The 23,089-nt window shown below is 52.5% G+C and overlaps 1 protein-coding gene across 3 annotated transcripts in view; it reads right to left on the reverse strand.

Annotated features, from left to right (window-relative positions):
- Nucleotides 1-954: 954 nt before the first annotated feature.
- Nucleotides 955-23,089, reverse strand: part of Nisch (nischarin) — a 55,424-nt gene continuing 33,289 nt past the window's right edge. The window contains exons 6-22 of one of the 3 annotated variants that reach the window (XM_023715703.1): nt 22,645-22,740; nt 20,844-20,939; nt 17,919-18,071; nt 17,121-17,189; nt 16,531-16,716; nt 16,230-16,358; nt 14,180-14,293; nt 13,740-13,848; nt 9,661-9,785; nt 9,070-9,119; nt 7,281-7,556; nt 6,063-7,172; nt 3,842-4,220; nt 3,425-3,581; nt 2,898-3,026; nt 2,271-2,432; nt 955-2,044 (exon numbers count right to left, since the gene is read on the reverse strand). In XM_023715703.1, coding sequence (XP_023571471.1) covers nt 1,434-2,044; nt 2,271-2,432; nt 2,898-3,026; nt 3,425-3,581; nt 3,842-4,220; nt 6,063-7,172; nt 7,281-7,556; nt 9,070-9,119; nt 9,661-9,785; nt 13,740-13,848; nt 14,180-14,293; nt 16,230-16,358; nt 16,531-16,716; nt 17,121-17,189; nt 17,919-18,071; nt 20,844-20,939; nt 22,645-22,740 — 3,951 coding nt within the window. In that variant the 3' untranslated portion in view covers nt 955-1,433. Of the gene's footprint in view, nt 2,045-2,270; nt 2,433-2,897; nt 3,027-3,424; nt 3,582-3,841; nt 4,221-6,062; nt 7,173-7,242; nt 7,557-9,069; nt 9,120-9,660; nt 9,786-11,395; nt 13,149-13,739; nt 13,849-14,179; nt 14,294-16,229; nt 16,359-16,530; nt 16,717-17,120; nt 17,190-17,918; nt 18,072-20,843; nt 20,940-22,644; nt 22,741-23,089 lie in introns of those variants that run through there. The other 2 variants (XM_004631658.2, XM_004631659.2) reach the window with 2 other exon arrangements.

Here is a 23,089-nt window from a genome sequence, read left to right on the forward strand (position 1 = left end):
AAATAAAAATAAAAAATAAAAAAAAATCTTTATTTGGTACACAGCATGTGGTGCTAGGGACTGAACCTGGTCCTTGTGCTTGCCAGGCAGATGCTTAGACCGCCAAGCTAGTTCCCCAGCCTGTGCTGTTCGTCTCCTTCACCCTGGAATGTCTGCTGTGGGGTGAGCTCAGGATGGCTTCTGGGTGATAAAATGCGCAGCACGGATGTGTGGAATGACTACGCAGACGATGTAATTACTTCATTATCCATTTTTCTGGTAGGGAAGCCAAAACTCAGAGGGTCTAGGTGGCTTGTCCAATGTAGCTCAGCCAAGAGCAGAGGTTCCAGAGCAGGCCAGCTGAGGTGTGAGCGGGACTCAACCCTGCGCTGCGCTGCCCTGCCCTGCCCTGCCCTGCCCCAGAATACGTGGAGAGAGGACAGCGCTCACTGCTCACCTTCACAACGGGCTTTGGCTGCTGAGGTTTGGGCCAGGCGCAGGACAAGCGAAGGAGCTGGTGTCGGGGCCCTTGAGGGGTCCTGTGGACACTCCTGGTTTAGCCACAGCTCAGCATGGCCCACTGCACCCCTGGGCCCAACAAGCTTCTGGCTCTTTCCCTCCTGCCCCAACTCTTCGCCCTCCAGAGTCCACAGTGCACCCTGCCCTGCCTGACGCGGACCATGTCCTGCCCTGCCTGAGGCCCTGCTGGGACCCAGGTGACCCTTGACTTAGATGACCCAGACCGCGTCAAACTACTTTATTGGAATAGAGAAAATAGGCAACAGGAATCACTCTTGGTGCCAGTAGCTCTAGGTCCCTCCACGGTACCCCACCACAAGCCCAAGGCCAGGGCACTCTGGCCCATCAAGAGCCCTCTCGTTTGGACCACAGGAGGTCTTCACTTTCTGTTTTTGAGACAAGGTCTCACTATATAGTCTAAGCCAGTCTTGAACTCACTATGTTCCTTAGGCTGGCCTCAAACTCTGGGTGATCCTCCTGCCTCAGCCTCCCAAGTGCTAGGATTACAGGCGTGCACCACTACACCTGGCTCAAGACCTCCACTTTGAAAGGCAGCATGGGACAGGCTCTCCAAACATGTACTCTGCTACCAGCTTTGTGATTAGCAGCAAAATGCCCACGAGGACAGCAACAAGAAGACAGGGGAGTTAGTCAGATCCACAGCCACAAGGGTTAACAGCACATGTAACAGACATGATGCTGGTGCAGGGGCCATGTCACTCCAGGGCGGGCAGCACACAGGAGGCTGACAGTCCACAGACCCTGGAGGGCGCCTGGCATGCTCACTTCCAGCAGTGGAAAGAATACACGTTCACATTCTTAGCAGGGACTGTCAAGTGAAGGTACCAGAAGGAGGGGACAAAACACTTGGGAGAGAACAAAGAAAGCCTGCTTCCCTGCTCTGAGCAGGCTCTGGGGGAGCTATGGCAGCTCAGCTAGCCGGTAAGCTCCACGGGCAGCTCACGGCCACACAGAGCCTCCCACTGGCGGGCCAACAGTGAAATGAGCTTCTCTCGGCTCTCAGCGCTGGGGACAAACACCTGCCACTGGATCTCATGACCCTGGCCAGCCCTGGCAGAACCATTAGGTACCTCTCCAAAATGATCCAGGGTGACGCAGCCCATGAGATCATGGCCCTGCATGTCATCAAAGACAAGAGTGAGGGCCTGTGGGTAGGGCTGGTAGCCCATGAGAATGCGGTCCAAGTCTCGGACACGGCGGCCATCATCAAGCCGGTACCTGTCCCTCTGTGGTGGCTCTTTGGCAAACTCAGGCAGTGGGTAGTGAATATAGTCCTCATCCAAGAGAAAGATCTCTGAACTAGTGAGCAGCAGTGTCTTGGGGCGCAGGGGGCTCCGGCAGCGCCCAGGAGGCGGTGGGCCCACCTGGAAGGCCTGCACATACAGCAGGATGCTGGGAGCTGGGGCCTTCTCTGAACCAGCTGTCTTCTGGGACACAATGTAGGTTAGGTCCCCAACCTCCTCCTCGCTGGGGTAGGTGAACTTGACACGACTTGAATGGATCAGCTCATAGTTCTCCATCTTCCCTGCAGAGAAAGACACCACCAGGGCTATAGCCAGGCCTGGCCTGTGGTGGGCCTGGGGGCACCAATGCTGCCAATCAAATGAGGGCCCAGGCCAGCAGCCTAGGGCTGACACTTGAGATGCCGGCATGGCTGGAGGGGGGGTAGGCTGGAAATTGCCATGGAAAGGCCCCATATCATGTCTCGGACAGCTCAGTGTGGCAAGAGAAAAAGGCATGGGACAGTGTACCTGTGGTCTTGTTCCCAAACTCCGAGTAGAAGTCCCTGTCAACAGGCTCCGGTGAGGGGGTGCGCTCCAGGGAGGAAAGCACAAGCATGAGGTGCTGAAGGAAGCAATGCGTCAGGTAGCTGTCCCGAGTCAGGCATGTGACCACCTGCGCTGGGGAGGAGCCTGTGAGAAAAGGGGCGGTCACTGTCACAGACCACCATTTCTGTCCAGGTCTCTGCCCCAGAAGCCCAGAGGCAGGAGGACCCATATGGGACAGCATCATGGGTTCTAGAGAGGCCACCGTTTTTCAAACAGGAAAGGCTGAGACATTTTTCTGGAAGGGGATCCACAGGCATTAGGGAAAGAGCTCAGTTTTCTCTTTTCAGGAAGCGTGAGTCAGAGACATCCTGCCTGAGCCCAGGGCCCACTTTGCCTCTGGTTTGGGGCTAGCTGCATGCCCCACCCTGCCTAGAGCCCCAGGGTGTGAGTCCTGCAATCTCAGCAGTTCCTGAAGCTGCTTCCTCCCACTCAGCTGACTGGCCTGTAAGCAGCGAGATAACTCTGTCCACGATAAAGGTACCCACACATGGAAGGTGGAAACCCACTGGCCTTCACCCAGAATCACACAAAGCACAGAGGGTCACTCACCCGTCAGCCGGAAATGCTGGTCAAAAAGGCCAACATTGACTGACTGCAGGTCACTGAGTTTGAGCACAAAGCACTGAGAGATATGGAAGGGGCTATTGTTGTAGTCAGTGTTTTTCTGATGCCAGAAATCTGTAATGGAGAGAAAGGGACTGAGGGGGGATAGTGGCTATGGCAGGTGAGAACAAGGATCCCAGTTATGTATGTGTCTAGCAGGAATAGGTTGCCTACTGCCATCACTTGTACAGATGCAAAGCTTCATATGTGACTTGGTCTGAGGTCTGAGCCTTGCTTGGCTCAGCAGTCACCACGCCATCGGCTCACACTCCCACAGAGGGCCCAAGGGGCAGGCACTGCCCAGTTCCCAAGCACTCACTGGGCCTGGCAGTGCATACACATTTGGCCTCAGTCCTCATGACAGCTCCAGGAAGGAAGTGCTGTCACCCTCTTTCTCAGATGCTACTCAGGCCAAAGCAGCGGATTCGCATGCGTGCCACAAGCCCCTGCGTGACAGCAAGCCTGTTGCCTACCCTGCAGTGGCTCTGAGAAGTAGCGGCGGAGGCCATCGTGCAGCACGAAGTACACAGCCTTGGTGGACAGCAGCACACAGGCAGTCACCTCCAGCCCTGGGGTCTGGTAGAACACCACCGAGGACCACAGGAGGTGCCTCAGCTCCTCATTTTCAACCTGAACAAAGAGGGATGGGATGTGGGCCTAAATGAGTGCAGGCCGGACAGAGGCAACACACACATAGCCCTGGTGACCCACACAGGCCCACAGCCTCAGGTGGGCTCTTCTCAGGTGGAGGTAGTAACAGAGGGCAGCACAGGACCACCAACCACATCCTCAAATGTCACAGAAACTCCAGGCAAATCCCGCCTCACCCCCATGACTGACACCCCCCCCATTTGAGTGCCACCCAGTGTGACTAGCATGTACATGGCTACCTCGGCAATGCTGCTGTGGAAGAGCTCAATGACGGCCTTGCCCTGCAGGCTGGCAATGTGCTGAAGTGACGGGCAGACAGGCAGGTGCAAGGGGAGCTGGTTCTCCTCTGAGGTGGACTGGATCAGCTGCTCACTTGGGTACTGGGCAGGGGCCTCAGCTTGGGCTGGAGGTGGGGTCTCTACGGGAGCCTCCTCCAGGACCAGAGGGGGCGCTGAAGCCTCTGTGGGGCCTGGAGGTGGAGCTTGGGCCTCCGCAGAGGCTGGATCTGGATCTGGATCTGGATCTGGAGCCAGGGGACTTGCTGGGCCTGGAGCTGGGGCTGGAGCTTGGGCTGGAGCTTCTGCAGGGCTTTCCTGGGGACGCTGGTCATCCCTGTATCTCACAATCCCCCAAGAAACATCACATTAACACCGGGCCTGCAAAGTTCCACCACACACACAGCAGGTATCCCAGAATGTGAGGATCACCTTAAATACCACACGCCACTCCGTGGATTATCTGGAGTCTGTCACCAGTTGCTTTAGGACAAAGAGCAGGGAAAGGCCCTTCCTCTTGAGTGGTAGATGGGCACGGGGACAGAGTGGGTCCTATCGAGCCAGCCAAAAGTGTGTAATAGACACTGTGGCTCACAGATTGGAAACTCATCTTGACAAAGTGGCAGAAATGCCACTCCAGGGCCTAGAATGCTGACTAAGGTGAGAATGGTGCGTGCAGGTGTTGGCAGAGTTAATAACCAAACCTCAAAACTGCCTGCTTGCCTCTGGGGTGTCCTCATACGGCCCAAGCTGTTAGACCACTCTGCCACCACTACACATGAGCTGCTTGTTCCATATACAAGACTAAAGAATGCTCAGAGTCTTAAAGCTTGTAAAAATTGGGAGGATCGCCTTTGAAATCAGCTTCTGTGACCATAGCCCTGTTGAGGGAGTTTCTTAGATGTCATCCTTTCAACTGGACCTAGCCTCAATTGGCTGCTGAGATCCCTGGGGCTATGATCTCCCACTTGGCCAAACACCCAAGGGTCTGCTAGAGGGTTTCCACATGTGGCACTCTGCAGGCAGGTGCTAGCCACACCTGGGGGTGATGGGGAAGTAAAGAGAAGGTGCCCACTGCGGACGCTTTATCAGGAGCAGGGAGATGAGTCAGCCACTGAGGGTCACTTCTTACAGGACTGCTTTCTTGAGCTGGGCATAAAGGGCACCAGATTCAGCTGGAAGGGGTGGAGAGCTCTTGAAGAGCATCAGACCAGGCTTGGCTTGGAGCAGGGTGGCAGAACCCACTGAGATGCTAAGGGGATGCAGGGGTAAGGACGGTCTCTGCAGCCCACCCGGGTGCACGAGAACATGAGCTAGGCTGTTTCTTACAGGACAGGAAGGCAGACAAATGAAGGTTTCCTACTCTGGTCGATACGGCCCAGAAAACCCAGCAAAAGGAGGCAGGGGCACCTACATGGGCACAAGGTCCTTAAGACCCAGGCGGCTCAAGTTGTAGGGGCCTGAAAAGAGGCCCTCTTCTGCCCCTTTCCCCAGGTGGCCCTGAGGGAAACCCAGGAGGGAGTCCAGGAAGAGCCAGGCTCTGTGGAACAGGAGCAAGAATGGTGGGACAGTGAGGGGACTGGGAGGCCTGGCTGCCCACCCCTTCCCTGTCCATACCTGTCTCTTCTCAGAAGGGGCCTTGGAAGAGAAAACCCACCCAGTGCACTCTGACCTGCTCCTTTTAGCACCTAAGGTTCTTCAGGGAGGAACTTCCAAAGCCACAAGCTGCCCAGCTCTGCCTGAGAAGGGTTTTGTGGCTGACAAGGTAAGCTTGGCTGGGGACTTAGGGATGGGGCAGCTATGGAAGGTGAGACCGGGTGGTAGGGGAAGCAGATGACACTTAGAGGCCTCAAGGGAGCAGACTGCCCAGGGCCAGGGTGAAAGCGATGGCTATCCCTGGGTGGCCAAAGTAGGAAACAGCTCACCCAATCTGCCCTATGTGGGGGCAGGAGCCTGTGACAACCTGTTTTCTGTGAAAGAACAGCTCTCCTAGCCTCTCCTGAAGTGCTGAGAGGTAAGCAGCAGCTGGGTACCAAGGCAGGAACAGGGGCGAGCCTAGGAGCACACAGGAGCTGTGAGAAGCTGCAGAGGGCAGGGGCACAGACGCATACACACACACGCGCGCGCTCACACACACACACACACACACACACACACACACGTAGAGCCCTGTGCTTGGTCTTACCTAGGCCTGCCTTTGGCAGGCTGGCCATCCACTGGCCGGCTCTGCGGTGTGGCCCCGGGTGTGGGGGTCTTGGCGATGACCACAGTCTTCAAGTCCTGCAGTGAGGCTCGCAGCTGGTTGTATATGCGTAGGAAGTGGAACTTCTCGTGGGGAAGCACGAAGATGGCAGTGACGAAGCGGTAGCCGACAAGCAGCTCAAGCACGTGGCCATCAGCAAAGGCACCCCGTGGCTGTGTGCAGCTGCGTGTGGGGTCCAGCAGGACGGTAGAGAGTGGCACACGGCTGAGTTTGAAGCTGTTGCGGTTACGGCAGTTGTGGGTGCCTCTGTTGGGCATGGGGTTGAAGTCAGCCTTGATGACATTGAGGTGCTGGGGTGTGAGCAGCAGCCAGTAGGGGATGGCGGCAGACTTGACAGCCTCGGAGGGTGCGCAGCAGGAACGCCGCACGGCCGAGCAGAGGGTGCAGCTGGCCCACTCGATGTTGCCAGAGTAGTCCCCAGTGGCTGTCCGCACCATTCGCTTGTCACTGTAGACCAGGTAGACTGGGAAGCAGCCCTGGCTGCGCTCCTGGCAGCCCCCAGCCACCTTGTAGAAGGTGAGCAGCTGGCGCAGGAACTCCTGCAGGCTAGTGTGGCTGCCGTAGAGGATGGGGCTGCACAGCATGGCCATGTGCTGAGGGGCGAAGCAGGAGCGCAGGTCAGCGTGGAACTCATGCAGGTTGGTGGCATCGGAGATTATGAAAAGGGTGTTCTCGCTGTGCCGCACCTTGAGCACCAGACACAGCTCCGGCATGAGAAACCCAAACTCAGTGAGGTCCCCATGGGGGAAGCAGAAGACAAAACGCAGCGATGAGAGGATGTGCTGGCTGCTGCCACGGGACTCCTGGTGCGGGATCTCAAAGACAGCAATGCCGAAGTCTGTGAGCACCAGGCAGGCAGCGAACTGGCGGATACTGCCTTGCACGTGAATCAGGAAGCACCACAGCACCTTGAGGATGCGGATGTGCTCCAGCAGGAAGTCCTCGTCGGCACCCAGGGCCCACTCCAGAGCCAGGCGCTCCTCCTCTGCCTCCTCGGTCTCCTCTTCATCCTCCTCACCCTGGCCGCCCTCCCCCTCGCCCTCTTCCTCCTCCTCCTCCCCCTCCTCCTCCTCCTCCTCCTCCTCACCCTCCTCCTCCTCGCCCTCTTCCTCCTCCTCCTCCCCCTCCTCCTCCTCCTCCTCCTCCTCCTCCGTGTCTGGGGGCCCCATTTCAAAATATCGGTTCTCAGCAGCTTCCTCCTCGTCCTCGTCCTCGTCCTCGCCCTGTCCCTCCTCTCGCTGGTTGGCAGCCTCAATCCAGGCAGGCAGCTGCCGCTCAATGGCCTGGCGGATCAGTGTGCTCAGGCGCTGTATGAAGTCCTGGTTGGTGGCTGTGTAGCCGATGCATGTGAAGGGCAGGAAGATGATCTGGCCAGACCCAGGCACCACCTGCACCTCTGGCTCCATGGGCTCCGCACTGTGCAGGAAGAGGCCGTCATCAGGGATGCTCTGCCACCTGCCTGAGCCTCCTGCTGCGCCTGGCCCCAAGGAACCAACCTCTGGCTCTTCCAAGACTCCTACACAGCTAAGCCCATTTTCAGAATGAGGGCATGGTGCTGACAGCTCACAGGGGCTGGGGTGTCCAGCTTCATCAAGTATACAGGATTTCAGGGGTACAGACCAGCCAGTCAGCAAAGCCCTGCTGGACCACAGTAGCTCAAGCGGCCCCAAAGACTGCTCACTGTATGGGAGCTGCCGTGCGCTCTGGAGGCAGCGAGCACTCAGAGGTACAAACCCACCTATTGAACAGCTCCCTTCAGGGGCGTGCAATGGCCACCAGGGTGGGGCGAGGGCTGGGTGGTGTCTTAGCAGCTTTATCTTTGAACTCCACCTCCTCCTGGCCACTACAGCTCTCACATGGATAACAAGAAATGGCAAGCTGCTATAAAAGGCCAGCTAGTATTTCGTGACTTCCCTTAGCTACAGAATCTTCTTGTTTAAGAACAAGGCTAGGTATGGTGGTGTATATCTATACTCATAACGCTTGGGGGGGCTGGGGCAAGAGGGTTGCTATTGAGTTCAAGGCTAGCCTGGGCTACAAAATAAGTTCAAGGCCAGCCTGAACTGTGCAGTAAAACTTTTTTTTTTTTTTTTTTTTTTTCGGAACCAGGGATTTAACTCAGGTCTTTTCGCTTGCCAGGCAAGTGCTTATTCCACTGAGCTATCTCCCTGGCCCCAAGTAAAACTATCTTTAAAAAAAAAAAAAAAGCAGCACGTAATTATCCTGATGTGCAGCATGGTGACATATACCTGTACACCAGGCCCACTAAGGCTGAAGCAGGACTGTAAGTTCAAGCCCCACCTAGACAATTTAGTAACCTAGCAAAACCCTTCCTGAGGGCTGGGGAGTTGGCTCAGTGGAATAAGCACTTCCCTGGCAAGCCTAAGGGCCTGAGTTCAATTCCTGGTTCTGCCAAAACCCTTCCTGGAAATAAGAAGGCTGAGGATGTAGCTCAGTGTGCAGGCTCTGGGTTCAATTTCCAATACTGTAAAAAACCAACCAACCAACAGATAGTAACTATCAGTCTCAGCTCAGACTACAAAAGAGACTGCTGACAAAACCAGTCTTGACCTGCCAACCCCCATGTAAGGTAACATGAATAAGGCAAAGTTTAGGGAAAACAGACTGTAGTCCATCTTATTTGCATCTATCTATCTATCTATCTATCTATCATTCATTCATTCATTCATTCATTCATTCATTCATTCATTCATTCATTCATTTTTGCAGAACCGGGGATTGAACTCAGGCCCCTGCTCTTGCCAGGCAAGCACTTATTCTACTGAGCCATCTCCCCAGCCCCCACTTGCATCATTAAAGAGAAAACTAGTTCTGTAGGACTTTTACCAACTTGTTACCCCTCACGTGCAGTGGAGAACTTGAAGCGGCAGCCACCAGACTTAGAATGCTTACTAGACCTCCTCCTTACCTTGCACCACCGACGGCTCCTGGTACATCCCTTAAGTCATCGGAAGCTGCCTGATAGCGAAGGAAATGCAATCAGCCCTACCTGCCGCAGCCATTCCTGTGCACTATCTGGGTGTGGGGCCCGAACTGGCTGAACCCTCTGTAAAGGAACCCTTCTATTCCCACATCCACTTAGGGTGCCCTGGGCCTGGAGACATGCTCTTTCCGTTTCCTGCCAATTCACAGCAAGGCTGTGATTCCCACCCCAAGCTGTTTGGCACTTCCACCCCAGGGCCAGGGCCTGTCATCACTCTTAGCACCCAGGAGTGTTATGCTGTGTGACTGCAGAGGCAGCCCAGGGTCAGGCAGCCAGGTCAGGCATTGGCCTAGGGAGGGCACCAGGGGCCACTCTCACTTGCTCCTCTCTCTTTTCAGGACAGAGGAATGGGCTCCAGAAGACTGAGCAGTAGTCACAGAGGAGGTCTCGAGGTCACATGAGGTGACATGTGGGAAAAGGCGGAGTGGCCCCTAGGGGCCATGAGAGAGGGACCTCTCCTTTGATCTGACTTCCCCAGGGCAGTCCCTTCAGACAGGATCAAGGGCCCTGCCCTACCTGTCCAGCAGGGATGGACTCCAGGGAATCAGAGCAGCCTTGGGCAATGGGCCGGTCTTCGGGATTCATACTGTCGGTAGATGAGAGGCTGCTGGTCAGGGCCTCCTCCTGCACGAACATGACCCCTGCAGAGATGAAGTGGGCGGGCGGGCAGGCAGGGAGAGCAGCCCTTCAACAAGGGGTCGGCTGGGGGCCAGCCAGACCCCAAAGCCATCAAATGGGTTAGAGAGGAAAATGGCAAAGCTGAAATCCCCAACAACTCAATAATGAACCAATGACTGCTTCTCTAATCTCACGGCAGAGAGGCTTTCTGAGCACACATACAAAAGAAATTGCTAATTATGATCACATAAAAATCAAACTAGTATACATAAATTTTAAAAATTAAGGCAAAACCAAACAAAAAAAATGCTGGCAATATTTAACAAAGACGTCTATCTTTTGAAAGAACTCTTATGAGATTTAAAAAAATGAGGGTGGGGTCTCAGAAACTATTGAAAGAATGCAAAATACTTGAGGAGACATTCCTGGAAGTGTGGCCAGTGGATACAACACAGAAAAGATGCTTACCCTCTCTAGCATTCAAAGCAAGGCAAGCTGAAGAAGAGACGTTTGTCTCTCGTTTTGGCAAAGTTCAAACTGACTACACAGTCCAGCCGAGCTTAACTGGACACAGGCATTGGGAGCAGTTTGGCACTGTGTCCATCAAGAGCCTCACGTGTCCACTTCTGGAGCACTGTCCCCGGAAATGACCAGACCCTACACAGATCTGACACCTGCTGCATGGTTCAAAGATGCAGAGAGCAGGAGACGCCTTGCTGCAAGCCAGACTTGGCAGGCTTCAGTGTCCTCCAGGCCTGGTGAGTACAGCTTGAGCCTGCACTCACTGGACTGCCTCCCGTTCCTGCAGGAACCCTGTGGACAGCCCCAGGGCTGCCTTTTATGAGTGGCACTGACTCATACACTCTATTGAGGCTGTATGACAACTATAACCTGTCTGAACCCATTATTTCACTCCAGAGCTTGCAGAATGGTGGAGGAGACTTCAACACGGTTCCTAATTGTAGTTAGCGGGTCCAGCAGCACCAGAGGCTGCCAGCCAAGCCCAACTGCCACCAGTCATCACAGCCCAGTGAAATGACTCAGAAGCTCAGGTCCCCACAGGGCGAGATCCTCATGAGGTGTGGTCCATGCCCAGGACAGGACAGCTCACGTTCTCTGCCCAAAGGCGAGGCAGGTAAGGCAGGCAGGCGGCCCCAGCCCAGAAACCCTCACAAAGCAAAGCGGCAGGGCTCTGCGAGGCAGGAAGGGTAGCAAGCACACAGCCATGCACGAAGCATCCTCAGGCCTCCCCCAGGAATCCATCTTCTCCTGTGGGTGGCACCCATTCTTCAAGATTCACCTCAAACACTGCTTCTACTCAAACCTGTTTCAGATCTTGTACAAACACCTCACATTCATTTACCCTGTCCTTTTTCAGGGACACAGTTCCTTTCCCCACGTGCCTCCACATTCCCTCACAGCAATGTTCTGAGCCCCCGTTAAGAAATGGGAAAGGGGAGCCCTGCTGACCACTTCTGCTGAGCTGCGAGCAATGCTAAGCGCCTCCCAGCACCAGCCCATGCGTGCCTCTCATTATTTACCACATTTTATCAAATCTAAGATGTGTGGATGTGGCGCCATCTGGATCTTAGCAGGTGTCCACAGGTTGCCCCACGACTCCATGAACACCAGCTGGCTGACAGCGACTAGCAGACGCCACTGACTGAAAGACGCTTCTCAATTTCAGAAAAGTCCCAGGTGGAAATGTGTGCATCTCAGAATCCATGAAGTAAGGTGCATCCGTCTTATAGTTGAGAAAACGCTTCAGTGAGGCTACAAGCTGCTTAAGAATCATAGCCAAGAAGAGGGAACCTGAGCTCAGCTGCTTGCACTCAACCACCTCGCTAGTCTTCTCTGAGCCCCACACCCGGCTGGAGAATCTCTGGGCACTGCACACTCTTGATTTAGCAGCCGCGATCCTCCGGGGCGCCACAGTTGGCTAACAGCTCCTGGGATGACCCGAGGTCTGGTGCTTTCTGAAAACACCCTCGTCAGGCAGACTGAGGGTCTGATTTGTACATGAGTTTTGCTGTCCTCTAGAGATCATGCTGGAGCAAAAGTGGCCTTTAGCAAAGCTCTCTCACACAGAAGAGTCCCTGTTCATCCAGAACAGCCCGTGACACACAGGGGCCACACATGTGGATTCCTCCATTTCATGAGAAAAACAACATTTTTTGCCACTACCTCCCCTCCCACCCAGCCCAGTTTGCACATGAGGAAATGTGGACAGGGACAGTCTGTCCACTTCCTTCCTGGACCGTGGCCTGTACAAACAAATGGTAAAAAAAGGCCACTCAGCCAATGGGGCAGAGACATCAGGAAAATCCTTAGAAAAGATCATCATTTCTTACCCAAAGGAAAGAGATGTGCACACAAAGACATCCACTGCAGTTTTATTTATAAAGGTGCAAATCTGGGGTAGTGTCTCAATGTCCAGTGATCAGGAAGAGGGGACAGACTACAGAGCCACTCCAGAGGACCCCAGGTGAGCAGGTAGAAAGGGAGATGAGCGGGGCCTATCCGCAGAGGCCAGGCCTGCCTGCAGCTACGTCCCTGAGGGCTGTTTCACTTCCCACCTGCCCACTCCTTGCGTGCTGGGCACGCACTCACTCACTGCGTCAACAAATGCTGCTCACCAAGACAGGCTGTGTCCTTGGCCTTGGGGCCAGACAGACCTCGCTGCCCCCAGAAGCTCCCTGTGCATGTGTGGCCGGGGCTGTGGGGTGCAAAGGGGAGTTGGGACTTGATGCCTCACAGGGACACAAACCCTCCGCTTCTTTCACATTTAAAAAATAAAAACGAAAACAAAAAAGAAAAAGAAAAAACAACCCCAAACTCTCAAGTCAAGGTTCTGACAAATGCAACTGGGCAAATGCTCTAGCACCTTGCCCCACAGCTGTTGTCCTGCATTCTCTTCTGCGTGTCACTGTCACGCTCACTGTGCTGCTCTCTTCAGGACTTTTCCCTTAACATAAATGAGCGTGTCTCCCTTCTTGCCACCCTGTCTTCTCTCCCTGCTGTGATGGCAAAAAGCGTCCTGGTCACGCTGCCTCTCCTTCCCCTCCTTGGTGTGCATACTGCAGCCTGTGCTGTCTGCAGGGGATGGCACTTCCCTGCACCAGTTACCCTATCTCTAGGAGAAGCTCTCCACAGCAGGGCCACCAGGTCAAGGATGGGATTTATTTCTGGCTCTTGAACAGAGGGTCAAACTGTTTCCCCGAGACCTCACACCAAGTTCTGCGTCTCCAGGAGCCTGGGCGGGCGGTGTTCTTTCCTGCGTGTCCGGAGCCTCAGCTCCACTCGGGGACGGCACACCTTCCCCTCTTCTGTCAGGGCCTGCTGCACTTGCTCACAGACCTGCTTCACTCACTCATCTCCGAGGATGCCTGGGTTCAGAGGTGAAAGCCCTTTGAAAACTCTAAGACAGTGGGCAGGTGAAAGGGACTGGTCTTTCATGGGTCCACAGGGACACAGACGGCCCATCCTGGTTCCACAAATACAGCGCTTTGGAACTAGGCCAGACCACAAGAGCCACAGATGAGACAATGATAAAAGCAAGCTCCCCATCCAGGGACTAGGGCTCCAGACTCTAGGATAACAGGCCTGGTATCCCATGAGAGAAGCCAGTCTGCCCCTATGGACTGATCCTTTCAAGCCAATAGCCCCAAGCCTATTCGAAGGGCAGCCTAAGGGCCCATTAAGACATCTCAAGGCATCTTAACAGAACTGGATATGGGTGCCAGTGCACTGGGGGTCCTCGCTAGGCAAAGAACAGATGTGAAGTCAGGCCAGGCACCCCCTTCTGTCTCCCCCACCCCCAAAGAGCCACCGAGGAGCCAGCCTGCAGATGGCACCACCCTCCTGAGCCTGACCCTGTAGGAAGCAGATGCCAGCATCTCTCCCCCAACCCCAGCCCAGCCAGAGGGTCCAGGCAGGCCTTTGCAGCTCTGTTAGGAGCAAGATCCACACGCGATTACCTTGGTTAGAAAGGATGGGCTGGGGCAGGGAGGCAGAGGTGGGAGCCACAGGAGGGGAGCTGCTGGGCCTGAGGCAGGGGGCAGCAGAGAGCCGGGAGTCCTCGCCAACCTGAGGAAGAGTGCTCACATCAGCCCAGGGAAAAGAGTACTGCAGAACAACAGAATGACAAGGCCAGAGGCTGAGGGGTGAAAAGCTCAATGGCTGTCTGAAACAGGTAATGGCAAAGACAGTCCCAAATGCTAGGTAGCAGGCACTGTCACCATCACTATCTCATCTTACATGTGAGCACCTAGAAGGTCTGGCCTGCCTCAGGTCCCCTGGCCAGGGTGAGGAACAGCCAGTGCTCAGTGGCCCCAAGCAATCCCACAGCCCATTTTCCCCACAAGCCATCCTTCCTTCTCTGGCCACCGTCCCATCCATCTGTCACACAAATGCCCACCTTCTTCTCAGGGTTGCTCAGTTTGGACCTGACATCTTTGGCTTTCTGGATTGCTTTCAGTACTTCTACAGTGTCCAGCTCCTTCTCTGTGGTCACTGAGTTATCCAGACAGACCTACCAAATGTCCAGAAAGTGAGTCTTAGCACCGGCCCAAACATGAAGGAGGAGGACAATGGGAACTGCTGAGGAGAAGCATGGCCAGACCCCTGGGAGTCCCAACTACCTCATCTATCTCTGGGATCTCACTCCAAGGAGAGGCGGCAGCCTCTTGGGGGCTGGGATTGGGGAAAAGGGGAACTTACACTAAGCTCCCACATACGAGTAGAGCTCAGACGGCCAAAGAATAAGGCGAGCGCCTTCAGGACAGGGGAACCAGGAGAGCACAGACACGTCAAGCAGGCAGAAAAAGCAGGGACCCAGTCCGGGGATGCAGGGGAGCTGCAGGGTAGGGAGACACTCAAGGGAATGGGCAATATGGTCAAATTAAAGTCCCAAGGGCCTGCATAGGAACAGGCACCATTTCCCAAGAAGTCTCCCTAACCTGGAGCCTGGAAGCAGGGAAAGGCATCCTACAAAGGTTGTCTTAAAGTCTGTGGAGAGAAAGCTGCAAAAAAGGGGCAGAGTCAGGATACAAATGGCCTCAGGTGTTTTTTGGTGTAGGATCTGCCTAGAACAGAGGTTCCAAGGATTAGGAAAAAAAGGAGCAGGGCCTACTTGAGGCTGACAGAGAGGAAGAATGGAGGGAAGGACCTGTCTGGCTAGCATGGTGGCAGGTAGATGGCCTAGCCAGCAGACACCATGTTGCAGTACGCTGGCAAAGCTGGGCAAATACTCAGCACTTAGAATCTGGCTGTACAGCCAGACATCACCTGGGAAACACCACTATTTTAAGTATTTCCATCTCCTGGCTACAATAAACAATGTTATTTTCTAAAAGCAAAAGATAAGCCAGGTATGATTATATATTGCTATAATTTTAACACTGTAGTAGGTTAAGGCAGAAAGATCTCAGAATATAAGCCAGCCTGGGTACCTTAGCAAGGCCCTGACTCAAAATAAAAAACAGCTGGGCATGGTGGTACATTCCTGTAATCCCAGCACCAGATCATTGTGAGTTCAAGACCAGCCTGGGCTATAAGGTGGGTTCAAGGCCAGTTGAAGCTGCATAGTGAGACCCTGTCTCAAAAAGACAAAAGACCAAAAAAAAAAAAAAAGAATAAAAATAAAACGGGCTGTGGATGTAGGTTAGTATGGAAGTCCTGGGTTTAATCCTCAATACAGCAGTAAGGGCTGAGGATGCAGCTCAGTGACACAATACCGCAGGCATTGAGGAAAGCGTGATGGCCAAAGTTTGATTTCTTTTTTTTTTTTAAATCATCTTTTATTTATATTTATTTATTTATTTATTTATTTATCATTTATTTATTTATTGTGTGTGTGTGTGTGGCCAGCTCAGCCCACCAGGGAGCGGGGCGGGCTGGCATGTGGTGCTGGGGGATTGAACCGTGGTCCTTGTGCTTTGCCAAGCTTGTTCTAAGTAGGTGCTTTAGACCACTGAGCCATCTCTCCAGCCCCCCCAGTTTGATTTCTAGTATCAAATCCCAAGGGGGCCGGGGAGATAGTTCAGTTGAATAAGCACTTACCTGGCAAGTGCAAGGGCCTGAATTCAATCCCCGGTTCCGCCAAAAAAAACCTCCAAAACAAACAAAACAAACAAACAAACAAAAAAAAGAATCACAACAACAAAAAGTAGAAAAAAGTTCCCACATCTAGCCTGCACCTCTGTGTCCTGGGGTGCCCTGGTGGTCTGCGGCTCTGGCAGAAACAGCATGGAGCCTGCTAGGGAACACATGCCACTGACGGCCCTGTACAGGACAAGGCAGGAGCTGGTGGGAGCCTTTTCCTGGCGGCAGTAACCTTTCTACGTCCACAGTGCCTGGAGATGCCCTTGTGAAACAGACAAGGACAGTGGACCTTGCCTCCTTCTGTCCAGGCAGACTAGGACCCCACACCCCATCTTCTGGGCTGCCCCAGGGGTACCTGGACCTACCTCTGAGGCCCGCTCGCCGAACTGTGCGAGCACCTTGGTCCGGTAGTCAGGAATGATGCTTAGTGGGTTGTTCAGCAGGGACACGTGCTCCAGACATGGCAGGCCGCCTATGCTCCGCACCTCCTCTATCTGCAAGGCACGAGTGCCATTCCCTTTGGCCCCTTCTCTTAATATCTCAGCAACAGGGCGACATGCTGGATGGCCTCTTTTAAATGAAAGGAAGCTTAACGGTCTTCTTTACAGTATGTAACTCAGGCCCAGCAACCCCAGAGCCCCGAGAGCCCTCTGAGGTGTGGCTTACTTGCTCAATTCTGTTGTCGCTGAGGTCCAGGTTGACCAAGGAGTAGAGCTTGTGCAAGCCACTCAGACTCTCCAGGAGGTTGCCTGCCACATTGAGGGTCTTGATATTGCCCAGCTTAGTGTGCACGCCTTCCAAGGAGGAAAGCTTATTGTAGGACAGGTCGAGGTGCACGAGGTTGTACAGGTGCTGCAGTGGCATTGAGAACAGAGCAGCAGCTTAGGGCAGGCCTCCAGAGAGGGGCGGAGGCTTTGCAAGGCAGCCTTGCAAGGCAGCTTGCTGGTCTCCCTGACAGGGCTGGGAACGGGAGCCGCCCCCTCCCCTGCCACACCACAGCCCAGCAGCAGCCCCTGCAGAGGTTAGGGGTGAGTATGCAAACAAGCCTGGGCATCTCTATCACACACGGCTTGGTACGTTCTCATCGTTCTTTAGAAGGGGAGCAACAGTAAGTGTACTACTGGAGCCTGGACAAGAAGGTGCAGCCCCTCTACCCTTTCCAACCTGTGAGCATGCCCAGATGCCCATGCTGTCTCTGTGTAAGCCTCCCAGGAGAACGGGGCCTTAGAGAGCCGTGGCTGCCCTCCAGACATTACCTGCAGGTTGTCCACGACCAGCACTCCATTGTGACTCAGGTCTAGGAACTCAATCTTTGGGATCAGTTTCTTGTGAGAGAAGAAACCATCCAGTTACCAGAGGATGCACTCTATATTGTCCCTGCATGTGACAGCTGGGTACCTGCCTCACCACTGCCTTCCCGCTAGGACCACTGTAGGGGTGGTTCCTGTTTCCACCTGGCAGAGTACCTAAAGGAACACACAGGGGCTCCAGGGCTGAGTACAACCTACTGTTTCCACAGAACACCTGGCTTATAAAAACGACAAATGGCAACACTCTCAAGAAGGGAGCTTGCCCTCCTCCACCCCTGCCTGTCCCTACTGGCAAAGATAGAATCACATCTGGATGTCACTTATATGGTCACATCTGTGACCTCAGAAATGAGATTTATGCTGTATGCCTTGGGAGTAACTGTGTCACCATGATTCTAGTAAGTCCCTATTTACAAATAAGCTCCGTTCATTCCAAGAGAATTCTTGCTAAGTCAGCTTTGCTCGTGAGCTGACAAAGTGAGTCTTACATGGTACACCTGTGGAAGTACACAGCTGAGTGTCTGTACATCGAAGACCTACTGTAATCCAACAAACATGCGATCAATACAGTTCATTTAGCTCTAGGCATTTCCTCTCCAATCTTAAAATATTCTCATTTTGAAATTTGGCTCAAAAATCATAGGTAACATATAGAGCACTGGACACAGGTTCTATGTGGTCCTTCCAGAAAACATCAAATTAAATATCCAATGCTTAGGCTGACCCTGGCTGTCATGAGCATACCACAGACTCGTCGATCTCAGAGATGCTGTTGTGGCTCAAGTCGAGCGTGGTCAAGGCTTGCCACGTTGGTATGATGGCAGTCACAGGGCCTTCAAAGGCTGTGCCTTCTGGCTCCCACCCATCAAATTCTGAGGCTTCAGGAACAAGGACTTCCTATATTAAGAACATCTGTTAGGCAGTATGCTCAGGGCCCTCACGCAACACTAAGTGAAACACTATCATTGCAAAATTTAAGGAAGGGCTCGCGCATATTTAGCATGTGGAAGTGAGCTTGCATTAAAATGGGGCTCTTGACGTCTCTTATTAGAGACGTCTTTGGTTATTGTGAAATAACAAAAAGGCTTAGCAACGCTATAGCCACTTATAGTATGTTCTGGGCCTGCTTCAAAAGCAAACGACCTTCAAGCCCCTGAGGGCCTCTGCTTCTCGGTGATGCTTCTCTGGGCTCTCTCAGAGGCTGAGGGTCTAAATTCAGTGTTGCCAGGCAACCATACCTTCAAAGTGGTCCCCACTGTGGACCGCAGGCTTTTTAAATCATCACTTCGGAAGGGTAAGATCAGTGCTAGGACAAGCACAGCAGCAAGGAGCCCTGAACCTCACAGGGGAGGAGCTGGGCCTCCCTCATTGACTTGTGATACTCCCCAGGCCTCTCCTCCTGTCGTGGGTCACTCCAAGGACCCCTTGTCAGGCAGCAAGGAGTGCATGCCTCAGAGAGGGACAAAGCGGCCCAATACCCTTGTTCTTTTTTCAGTCAGCAGCCTCTAAAGAACGAGTCTTTCCTAAATCCAATTTTTTTTTTTTTTTTGGTTTATGTAATTGATGTAGGGTCTCACTATGCAGTTCAGGCTCATAATGATCTTCCTGTCTCAGACTTCCCAGTGCTGGGGTTACAGGCATTTGCCACCACACCTGGGGGTGGGCCAACACAACATGTAATACTAGGGATCAAACTTGGGTCCTTGCGCTTGCCAGGCAGGCACACAGGCACTTAGATCACTGAGCTACCTCCTCAGCCCTAAACCGAATTCTTTTTTTTTTTTTTACATTTATTTAGTGTGTGTGTGTGTGTGTGTGTGTGTGTGTGTGTGTGTGGGGCCAGCTCAGCCCACCAAGGGGCAGGGCTGGCTGGCATGTGGTGCTGGGGGATTGAACCACGGTCCTTGTGCTATGCTAAGCTTGTTCCAAGTCGGTGCTTTAGACCACTGAGCCATCTCATCAGCCCCCCTAAACCCAATTCTTGATCACATGCCCTAAGTCATAAAGTTAGCCATTACATGCTTTCCATACACTGATGGAAACATTTCAGCATTACTAAGACGCACAGAAAGATACATAGAAAAGTAAAGGAAACGTCCTGCGTTCTCAAGGGAACATTCCCACCGCTCTGATATGAACACGAGGGCCAGCCCCCACAGCCTCACCTTCTACTCGAAGTGTTGAAGTGTCGAGGCAGGGCTGGTGAGATCTACATGACAGCTTGGAGGCTACTAAAGGTCCTCCTCCCAGCCACGGCACAATTTGCTGGTTAAAAAGTTGCCACTTCTTTTCTTTCTGGAGGGAAAACCCCTCTTCCTTTAAATGTCTTGCTAACAACACTGATATTAAAATAATGTTTCCCTTAGTACATGCTTGGAGGCCGTAACAATTACATTTACTGTGGGGCACTCGTAGGTGTACACAGACAGCCCCTTTTGCTTCCTCTGGTCCTTGTCCCCCTCTCATTCGCAAAAGCTCTATTTCCATTTTTCTCTTCAACTATCTCTTTTTAGAACTGCTCTACTCTTCCTTTCCCTTCCCACCATCTGTTTGTCTTCTTCCCATCTGAAAATGTCTCCCTACTTCTTATTAGCTATCTCTTCTTTTCCTCATGAACTACACTTTGGGTTTCTCCTAGAAGAAAAAACAGGTGACACTTAAGCTGTGCATTTCATTTACTTAACACTACAGTGTCAAGGTGCATCCTTTTACCTACAAATGCTTCAAGTTTATCCTTCTTCATGGCAGAGTAATACTCCATTGTATATACACACCCCATGATGAATAGAGAAAGCAGATCGGCTATTTCCCAGATTTAGCTATTATAAATGTGCTCTAGGCTGGGTAAACAGCTCAGTGGCATAAGTGCCTGCCTGGTAAGCCTAAGGTCCTGCATTCAATTCTCAGTATAAAAAAAAAAAATAAGAAAGTCCATATCTATGTGGCTGGGAGACAGGCCCCTCTGGCACCTTAGGTGAAATCCATCCACATGCCATCCATCAGACTGGGGGCCAGCAAATGGCCTGGGGCATACTGGCAACCCTCATGCTCAGATAAATGCTGCAGATGAAGATGGTGCAATTCTTGCTTAACAGATTAATGGCCTCAGTAACTGCTAAGCAGGCTACTGACTAACTTTGAGTTACTGTCCTAAAAACTACGCTAAAATGCTTTGCTCCTCAATTCACAAGCCCTGCCTACATCAGCACATCAACCTTGTGGTTCCCCTTTTTCCCATCGCAAGCTCATTACTTATGTTGAAATTCCAATAAATATAGACTGCCCCAATCCCTGGGTCTCTGTCCTCATGGGACTTTGGCCATTGCAGTTCCCCATTCTGCATAATTATTTCTGTCTGTCTCACTTCTATGCCATAACCCTTGGCAGCTGCCTGGGGGCTCGGGCTGCAATCCCTGAGAGCTATGAATGTGGGTGTGCATGTACACAACATGGGCTTTTGATGAAGTTGCAGACTCAAGTGCTCCAAAGGCTCTCAAGTGGGGGAGTGGCCCGCTAGGTGAGTATGTCCCCTAGGTGAGGCAACCCAAGGGAAGACTGGGCCTCCAGCCCCTGACAGACATGGCAGTGCTAACAACTGTCCTCAGCAGCAGGAAGCATGGTCAGGACCCTGCCCCAAAGTGCCCGAGGCAGGAAACAAGCAAAGCTTACCTTCATTGAGGTTGCTGAGAAGCGGATGCTCAGGGTAGCTAGGGTGGGCTTTGAGGTGACCAGTCCTCGGATGTGCTTAGCATCACAGTGACTGATCTGGAACACAGAACAGTTAGTTCCAGCCCCGACATGGCACCACAGCCCCACGAAAAGTCTCAGGGAGCAGGTGTATCACATGAACACAGAAGCAGCCCAACTGTGGGCGAGCCTAAAACCTCAGCAACAGAAGGTGGCCCGTGAGCCTCCCTTTTCCCAAGGCTGTGTAGGACTGACTACACATTCTGTTAAGTGCCCCATACGAAAACCACTTGGATTCCAGATTAACAACGAAGCCTAAATTCCATTTTCTCCTAAGAGCTGTTTGGGGTGTGGCAGGTTGTCAAAAGTGTAGACCATGGAAGCCAGAGCTAGGAGACACTAGAGGGAGAGTGGCGGCCCATGTGCCCGCACCCTGCTGCCCTGTTCTCGCCAGCCCTGGCAGGTGGGCGCTCTGGCCAGGCACGCCGCCCCGAGCTCTCCGGATCAGGTCGTGGGGAGGCTGGCCTTGCTCTCCCTTTTCAGCAGTTGGCGCACACACTCCGCCCTTGCCAAGTAGAGTGGCCCTCATGGTCTGGAGACAAGCCCAGGACGCTATGGTCACAAGTGGTCAACGGGCGGCAAAGGCTCTGGGGCCTAACTTGGGCAAATAAAAACCTAGCTTTCCTCCTTAACTGTGTTACTCTGGCCAAACTCCTCTTCCTAAACCTCCATTTCCATTATAAGCCAGAAATAAAAGTGCCCACTTTAGAGTGAAATTTTGATCAAGGAGTACACTCCAGACACAGAACACAGAGCTGAAGACAAAACTGAAGATCAGGAAATACCTACTTGGCCAGTGTAGTGGTGCCTGCCTATAATCCCAGCACTGTGGGAGCCTGAGGCAGAAGAATCATGAGTTCAAACTCAATCTGGGTAACATACTGTAAGTGAGACTCTATCTCAAAATTAAGAAAAAAAAAATTTTTTTTTTTTTGGCAGAGCCAGAGATTGAACTCAGGCCCTTGCACTTTGCCAGGCAAGCACTTATTCTACTGAGCCATCTCCCTGGGCCCTAAAAATTTTATGAAGGGATTGGGGATATAGCTCAATGTGAAGGTCCAGCATTTAATTTCCAGCAACCCACTGTGCACAATTAACAAATTTAAAAAAGCTTTTACTATTATATTACTAATTTCACTTTTCTTTTTTTTTTAATTTTTCCAATTTTTTTTTCCAATTACCAGGGATCAGACTCCAGACCTTGCACTCGCCAGGCAGGTGCTTATGCTGCTGAGTTATCTCCCCAGCCTGCTCACTTTCCTTTTAAAAATGGTGACAAAATTAGCTCTGAGAAACAAAGAGCTCCTTAATGTAAACCATTTCTTGCTCAGTATGGGTGCCCCAAGGGCAGAAAACTCTCCAAGCTTCTTGCCTTGGGAAACAGACGTGGAATTGGATCTGTCTGACCCTAAGGATGACTTCTTAGGACTTCTACTTGAACAATACTCATCTCATAACCCTGACAGACCCACGAGGCAGGAACTGATGCTTTGCCTCTCTAAACGACCGTTGCCACCCCTGCTAGGGATGGAGAAATGCCCTGTCAAAGCCAGAAGGAGATTTCTTCATTCTAAAGGGGTCTAACTTTCCCAGACAGAATTTGTACCATATTGTCACCCCCAAAGCAACAGGGCCTTATGATTAAATCTGGACACCTGACTTAACACTGTTCCCCAGCCAGAGAGCTGGGAGCAACATGATGCCCAGCAGCCCAGCGACTCACCTCCACCTGATGAAGGGACTTGAATATTGACAGATCAAATGGGAGGAGTTGTTCTTGAATGTTACTGGTCCCAAAAGGTCCTTCTGTGCCCGAAACCTGAAGCCAAAGACATGGCTTAAATTAAGGATGCTGCTAACCGCAGTCCCCATCCATATTTTTGAACTGGTGTGACAGCAGCTGCCATGTCTAAAGCTTTGACCACTTCTACCTTCAATAAAGCAGGTCAAGGTGTAAGTCTGAAGTAATGAAACAAGCCAGGTGTCATGTGCCTGTAATTCCAGCCCTTTGGGAAACTGACCCAGGATTACAAGTGAGAATACCGCTTGGTTATTTAGCTATACCCTTGTCTCAAAGGGAGGGGGCAGGGATGCAGCTCAGTGCAGAGGCCTTAGGGTTCAATTCCCAAAGAAAGGGGTGTGTGTGTGTGTGTGTGTGTGTGTGTGTG

The sequence above is a fragment of the Octodon degus genome, unplaced genomic scaffold (assembly GCF_000260255.1).
Source record: "Octodon degus isolate 3935 unplaced genomic scaffold, OctDeg1.0 scaffold00043, whole genome shotgun sequence".
NCBI lineage: Eukaryota > Metazoa > Chordata > Mammalia > Rodentia > Octodontidae > Octodon > Octodon degus.